Source organism: Hippoglossus hippoglossus, chromosome 21 (assembly GCF_009819705.1).
Source record: "Hippoglossus hippoglossus isolate fHipHip1 chromosome 21, fHipHip1.pri, whole genome shotgun sequence".
Taxonomy (NCBI): domain Eukaryota; kingdom Metazoa; phylum Chordata; class Actinopteri; order Pleuronectiformes; family Pleuronectidae; genus Hippoglossus; species Hippoglossus hippoglossus.
In genome coordinates, this window is record NC_047171.1 from 24,413,226 (window position 1) to 24,421,058 (window position 7,833).

The 7,833-nt window shown below is 41.6% G+C and overlaps 1 protein-coding gene across 1 annotated transcript in view; it reads right to left on the reverse strand.

Moving 5' to 3' along the window:
* Positions 1-7,691, reverse strand: part of tmprss3a (transmembrane serine protease 3a) — a 66,879-nt gene extending 59,188 nt beyond the window's left edge. The window contains exons 1-4 of the mRNA XM_034573374.1: positions 7,150-7,691; positions 6,140-6,268; positions 5,903-6,006; positions 5,337-5,460 (exon numbers count right to left, since the gene is read on the reverse strand). Of these exons, the coding sequence (XP_034429265.1) occupies positions 5,337-5,460; positions 5,903-6,006; positions 6,140-6,268; positions 7,150-7,315 (523 nt within the window). The 5' untranslated portion in view covers positions 7,316-7,691. The remainder of the gene's footprint in view (positions 1-5,336; positions 5,461-5,902; positions 6,007-6,139; positions 6,269-7,149) is intronic.
* Positions 7,692-7,833: the final 142 nt, after the last annotated feature.

Here is a 7,833-nt window from a genome sequence, read left to right on the forward strand (position 1 = left end):
ATTTTTGTGGCGTGAGGTTTCGTCCTGATGGCCTCCTGCCTAGATCCTGTTTGTGGACTTCAGATCTGCATTCAACACTATAATCCCTGCTCGGCTTCAGGACAAGCTCTCCCAGTTGAGTGTGCCTGACTCCATCTGCAGGTGGATCACAGACTTCCTGTCTGATAGGAGTCAGCGTGGGAAGCTGGAGAAACACTGACCCCCAGACCATCAGCACCGGATCCACCTAAGGCTGCGTTCTTTCTCCACTGCTTTTCTCCCTGTACGCTTACAGCTCTCTTACAGAGAACTGCAAGCTCCTGAAGTTGACAGACAACACCACGCTCATCTGACTTATCACTGGTGGGGATGAGTCTGCTTACAGGTGGGAGATCGACCACCTGGTGACCTGGTGCAGTGACAACAACTTGGAGCTCAACGCTCTCAAAACAGTGGAGATGAGTGTGGACTTCAGGAAGAGCCAAGTCCTGCCCGCCCTCATCACCCTGTGTGACTTTCCAGTGGACACTGTGAGGTCATTCCGCTTCCTTGGCCCCTTTTATCACCCAGGACCTAAAGTGGGAGCTGAACATCGGCTCACTCACCAAAAAAGCCCAGGACCTGTACGTCTCCAAGATTGTGAGGAGTGCAGGTACGATTGGCCCACCCCTCCAACCCTGGACGTGGACTCTTAGAGCCACTTTCATAAAATAAATATAGAGCATGCAGAGCATATACAAAATTTCTCTTTTGCAAGAACAAATTGTATTGATACATTGTAACATGTATTGATGAGATATTCATTTCTTTGATGTGATAAGGAGGGAGAAGAGGAAGGAGAAGCTGGAAAGAGAAGCTCCGTGTGTCATGTGTCCTCCGACATTCTAGACCTATAGCAGCATAACTACGAGCAGGTCCAAGACAAGCCTGGACCGGCTCTAACTATAAGCTTTATCAAAAAGGAAGGTTTTAAGCCTACTCTTAAACGTACAGATGGTGTCTGCCTCCGGAACTGAAAGTGGGAGATGATTCCACAGGAGAGGAGCTTGATAGCTGAAAGCTCTGGCTCCTACTCTACTTTTAGAGACTTTAGGGACGACAAGTTATCCTGAATTCTGGGAGCGCAGTGCTCTCTAGTGGGTTGATAAGGTACTAACAGCTCTTTGAGGTATAATGGTGCCATATTATTAAGGGCCTTGAAGGTGAGGAGGAGAATTTTAAACTCCCAAGTTCCTGACTGTTTCATTGGAAGCAAGGGCAATGTCGTCTAGCGCAGCTATATCGTTAGATAATGTATCTCTAAGGTGTTTAGGGCCAAGTATTTGAACCTCTGTTTTATTTGAGTTTAATAAGAGAAAATTGCGGGTCATCCAGCTTTTTATGTCCTTGAGACATGCTTGGAGTTTAGTTAATATATTACATTGTTCAGGTTTTATTGACAAGTATAACTGGGTGTCGTCCGCATAGTAGTGGAAATTTACCGAGTGTGTCCTGATAATGTTTCCTAGTGGAAGCATATATGTTGAGAATAAAATTGGGTCGAGGACAGAGCCCTGTGGAACACCGTGGTTAACTTTGGTGCGCGCAGATGACTCATCATTAATTTGCACAAATTGGAATCGATCAGAAAAATATGATTTAAACCAGTTTAGGGCGGTTCCTTTAATGCTAATTAACTGTTCTAGTCTCTGTAATAAAATTTGATGGTAGATCTAACAGGATGAGGACAGACACAAATCCCTGATCTGAAGCTATTAGAAGGTCATTAGTGACTTTTGCCAAGGCTGTCTCCGTGCTGTGATTAGCTCTAAACCCCGACTGAAAGTCTTCATATATATTACTTTCCTGGAGAAACTCACACAGCTGATTGGCTACAACCTTATCAAGGATTTTAGACAGGAAGGGGAGATTAGATATCGGTCGGTAATTGGCTAAAACCTCCGGGTCCAGGGTGGATTTTTTGATAAGGGGTTTGATTACAGCTAGTTGAAAGGACTGTGGTACATATCCTGATGATAATGACAGATTGTGTTCAGTAACGAACTATCAATTAGGGGCAGAATTTCTTAAAGTAAGTTTGTAGGAATGGGATCTAAGATACAAGTGGTTGGTTTAGAACATGAGATTAGTTTGGTCAGCTGATCAAGGGTGATCAGAGAGAAGCTGTCTAAATAATTGATAAGATTCTCAGCAGTTTCTGAGATTTCTATTCTTGATAAAGTATTAGTGCCAATTGAGGGCAGGAGATGGTTGGTTTTATTTCTAATAGTTAGAATTTTGTCATTAAAGAAGGTCATAAAGATATTGCTATTTAGGGATCGAGGAATACTGGTTCGGTGGAGGTGTGACTCTCTGTCAGCCTGGCTACAGTGCTGAAGAGAAACCTGGGGTTGTTTTTATTTTCTTCTATTAGTTTTGAATAGTAGGCAGCTCTTGCTTTGTGGAGGGCCTTCTTATATGCTTTAACACTACTCTTCCAGTCTAGGAGATTTTCAAAACAGTTGTTGGAGCGCCACTTCCTTTCTAGTTTTCTTGATACTTGTTTTAACTCATGTGTCTTGGAATTATACCACGGAGCTAATTTACTATGTTTTACACGTTTCTTTTTTAGAGGCGCTATTGAGTCTAATGTTAATCGTAATGACTTTACAGAGCTATCGACGAGATGGTCAATCTCAGTGGAGCTAGGGTTTTTAAAGAATTCGTTGGTTATATCGACGGATAATACGGGTTTAAATGTAATCGGAATTATTTCCTTAAATTTAGCTACAGCACTATCAGGTAGACATCTAGAAAATGAGTTTATTATTAGTGGCATATATTCTGATAATGAAAAATCGAAGGTTTTTAAATTATGGTCTGATAGAATTGGATTACATGGAAGTAATGTTAGATGTTCAATTTTGACACCGTATGATAATAGAAGGTCAAGTGTGTGGTTACAACAATAAGTAGGTTGGTGTACACACTGACTGAAACCAATTGAGTCTAGTACTGAAATAAATGCTACGCTAAGGCTATCATTATTATTGTCAACATGAATATTAAAGTCACCAACAATAATAATTTTATCGGTTTTTAGGACTAGGTTTGATAAAAACTCAGGGAATTCCGTTAAAACTTCAGAATAAGCCCCAGGGGCACGGTAAACGGGTGGCTGTGTGAGTGGTAGAGCGGTCGTCCTCCAACCTGAAGGACGGCAGTTCGATCCCCAGTCTTCCCCATCTGCATGCCGAAGTGTCCTTGGGAAAGATGCTGAACCCCGACTTGCCCCTCATCGAACAAAAAAAGTGCTGCTAATAGATGCAGTGTATGATTGTGTGTGTGAATGGGTGAATGTAAAACTGTACTGTAAAGAGCTTTGAGTGGTCATCAAGACTAGAGAAGAGCTATATAAATACAAAACCATTTACCATTTAAACTACAGCAAATATGATTGGCTGTTGGTGTTTCTTGGATTGGTGTGGAAGACTAAGAACAAGACATTCAAATGAGTTGTAGCTTAGTTTAGGTTTAGGATTAATTGATAGACTGGAGTTAAAAATAGCAGCAACTCCACCTCCTCGACCAAATTCTCTGGGAACGTGTGAATTTATATGACTGGGGGGAGGAGATTCATTTAGACTGACATATTCATCGGGATGCAGCCAGGTCTCAGTGAGGGACAATAAATCTATTTTTTGATCTGAGACTAGTTCATTTACTAAAATAGCCTTTGATGATAGTGATCTTTTGTTTAAAAGTCCACATTTAAAAGTCTTTGTTTCTTGAGTTGTTGCAGAGGTTGTGTTAATTTTTATTTGGTTTTTGTGTAGAATTCTCCCTCTGTTGTTTGATTTACATAATTTAATGGGACGGTGGACAGAGACAGTCTCTATGGGTTTGTGGTTGTGTGACTGATCCAGAGGGAGTGCAGAGACGTGTGTAGCACTGCAGCTCTGCGTCCGGGTCCCAACTCTGGGTTGTCATTTAATAGACTGAGTAATATTCCTAGATAAGAGAGCTGCTCCATCCCAAGTGGGATGAAAGCCGTCTCTCCTAACAAGACCAGGTTTCCTCCAGAAAGTTTGCCAATTATCTACAAAGCCCACACCATTTACAGGACACCACCTCGACAGCCAGCGGTTAAAAGACAACATGCGGCTAAACATGTCATCACCTGTTGTGTTAGGGAGAGGGCCAGAGAAAACTAGTGTCCGACATCGTTTTTGCAAAAGCACACACCGACTCAACATTACACATTTTTTGCAGTAGTACCATATTTCCACAAGGTTTGTGCTATATATTGGCTATGAAAATTTTATTATCTTTTGTGGACAACAATACAGTTAACTCTGGTGGCAAAACACTATTGTGCGAACAGGGATGCTCCGTGTTTGACTGCTTGCATAACCCCATACCAAGCATGGCAGTGTGGATGTCCTTAGCCACAGGAGTAGGAAGACAATTGATCACGAGTTTGGGGCTGGAACATTTTGCTGTATTAAGCACTGAAACTGTTATTTAGTTATCAAATATACTTTAAACAGTTAACGGTTTAGATCTTAAATTTCAACTTCTAATTTGCTTTAGCAATTAAAAAATCATATCCTCTGCACCATTTAGGCAATGGAGCTGTTTTAGAGTTTTAGCACTGGTATCAGAAAAAGACCCAGACAATTACCCATTGTCTTCCCACATGCCCCAATTGCTAAACCGCTTTTGAATTTGTTACCATGGTGGCACTGTTGGAGGCGGAGGCCTTTTATAAACTAAATATTTCACTGCTTTTGTTGTTTGAATATCTTCAACAGTAATCCAATCAAAAAACTAATAATCAGCTACAGACACCAGGGCCTTGTGGAGACTGGTAGAGTGAGTATGGTGGTAAACTCACTATGAAATGAAACCTCTTCCACCTTTGTTTTCATTGAAATTCTACAACATGACAAGACATGGCCATCAAGATGGGCTAACTCAACACTGACACAATGGGAAATCATTTCTTTCTGGTGAGACTTATTTTTGGTTACAGTCACAAGGAAAAGTGCATGAATGTTAACCTTGTTTCGGCAAATATGAGTATTCACTCTTACTATCATCCATAAGACTGTGTGGCGTCTGTTCTGTCACACTGAGGTCCATAAGGAACACCATTTTGTCACTCGGTATGTGTGTCAAGTATACATGTGTGGAAATGACAAACCTGAAACCTGCTGTGTGGAGGTCTGTTGCTTTCCTCACAAGCTGGACTGGCAACATGAACTATATTTGTAATTTGGCTCTATTTCTCGAAAAGCTGGCTGTCCTGTGCCCGGATCATGGTGGTCTTCTAGGAAGGAAGTGTGTGCAGGACTGGTGGCTGCCCACACTGCTACCCTTTCTGAGGTCTCCTTTGTGGGAAAGAGCCAGGTAGATGCCCGGATGAGACAGAGAGGAATAGGTGGTGTAATGATTTTCTTCCAGGATCTCCTTCAACAAGCAGTCAGCAGAAAAGTGCTCCTGGAAGAGACAACCACATTTATGATGTCCCATTATGGAGACCTAGGTAAATGGTCTGTTTTGATGACTGCTCAAAGCGCTTTACAGTTTTTGCCATTCACACACATTCATTCAGTGGCTCTATGTGTATCTATCAAACATCACACACCCACTGCCAACACAGCCATCAGGTGCAATTTGGGGTCAGTATCTTGCTGAAGGACACTACATTTTGTGCAATAGGGAGCAAGGGATCAAACCTCCAACCTTCTTGTTAGTGGATGACCCGCTCTACCACCTGAGCCACAACCACCCAGCTACCTGTTTATAGTGTTTAGGTACAATCGCATTCTTAACATAGTGCTCTTTGACTCAGGTTTGAGGAGTGCATTTTTTAATATAGTAAACATATATGACACATTTAAACCATGCAGTATTGAAGATGTGAAGGGGGACTACATACCGCGCCATATGCCAGGCCTTCTCGACTCATACAGAGGTACAAGCCGCTCTTGACTCCTTTGATTCCCACCACTCCATGCTTCATAGCAAACACCTTGAGCCAAGCTTGTGGAGATTTAGAAATGCAGAGTAGAGCAAAGCATAAATGAATGGACCAAATTTACAATACAGACTAAATAAACTTGAAACATTAACACAAGCTCATGGTAAGGAGGTTGTATGTGTGGACTGAACTTACAATACTCTGTGGGTTTGTGGATGCCTCCAACAGAGCCACTGGGCAGAATCTGGAGATGGTAGCCAATGCCAACACGGCAGTAAAGCAGCTGCCGTTTGACCCCTTCTTCGACTGGATGAGGACTAGGACCTGCAATGTGAAAAGATGATTTGTTGTTGCTGATGTACAAGGTACTTAATAACTAGTTGTCCTTGATGGTGAAATGCCATGTTATTATAATTGTTCCTCCTCCTTTTAAGAGATTCCTGGTTCAAAGCAAAAATGTCCCTATGTCGATCTGATGGTGACACAAGGCTTCAGTAGTCTGAGTTAGAGAAATGCCTACCGTCCAGTTATTTTTTTATTGAATACCGTTTTTCTGCACAGTTACAGTTTCCATGCCGAGTGGTGATAGTGATATATTTTAGTATTCACACCAGTAATTAACCTACACACAGCTATCAAGATTTAAATCAGACTGCTTACACCTATAGTATTAACTTCAACTGAAGCTAATATGAAGCAGCTTTTGTATATTAATGATTACAGTGAACAATAAATCTCTGAACATATACAAAAGATGTGTTATCATGTATTATATTAAGACAGTCAAAAATGTCCATTAAGATTTCAGTCTTGTTGGTTGATTTGACAACACACATTATGGTGGCAGGAAAGGCAAGTTAATTTAATAGTACACTTCCAAAATGACACGTGTTGTCCTGACCACTGAGGACAGTATACATGCCTTGAGCAGCTACACTGTTAAACAAAGTGTGAGCTAATGAAGACCAAAGGAGACAGTCAACAATGTTGATTGAAGGAAATCATACCCTAAAGGAAAAGTTACAGAAAGCACTGAAAGAGATTTGTATGACATGTAGTTAGGGTTCTTATTTCCTAACAGCTTTTCTTCCACAGCATGTCCCACTAACATCATCATGTGTTCATAACACAGTTCAATCGAGAGAAAAAAAATATTTTGAGGATAAGCATTAAAGAAAGTTTCCTATGTGCTGTTTGACCTTTACCTTTCAGCAGGGAGTCCCTCATGTGTAGCTTCCAGAGGCTTCGGAGGCGAGAGTTGTGGTTCTCAGGTGAAAACACTGGTTGTTGTCTCTTTGCCCCAACTGCATGATCATACACACCGAAAATCAGGAGCAACAGGAAACCACGCAGCACCAAGAAAACATTCATAGTGAAACATATCAAGCAGCTTCCAGCAGGCCACACAGTGATGTACAACCAACAATCATATCTATTGAGAAAGGTCCACAGTCTCTGAGAATCTGTCCGGCAACACCAGGTTAGGCCTCCTGTTTGTCTCACTCTGCCAAATTTGTGCTCCACCGCCTTCTCTGCTCATCTCCTCTTCACCCACTTCCTCCTTTTATCTCTTCAGTGCCTTTGTCTACTCTGAAGCTCTGACAGGGACACAGTGAGATACTTACACACATCATGTTATGTATTATCTTACATATCAGTAATACTACCAACATGTGATGTTCCCTGAAGCTCCTGCATCTTGTTATATTTTCACACACTCAATCTCTCCAGTGGTACCCTACAATAACTGATCTAGTTTCATTCCACCATAGAAGGATGAGGAAAGTACAGTCAGAAAAACTGACCTGCGTATATGAACATGTTTTTATGTTCCCCAATCAGACCTTGGATGGACAACCGTCTGTGCAGTATCTCAATCGTGGTGATTG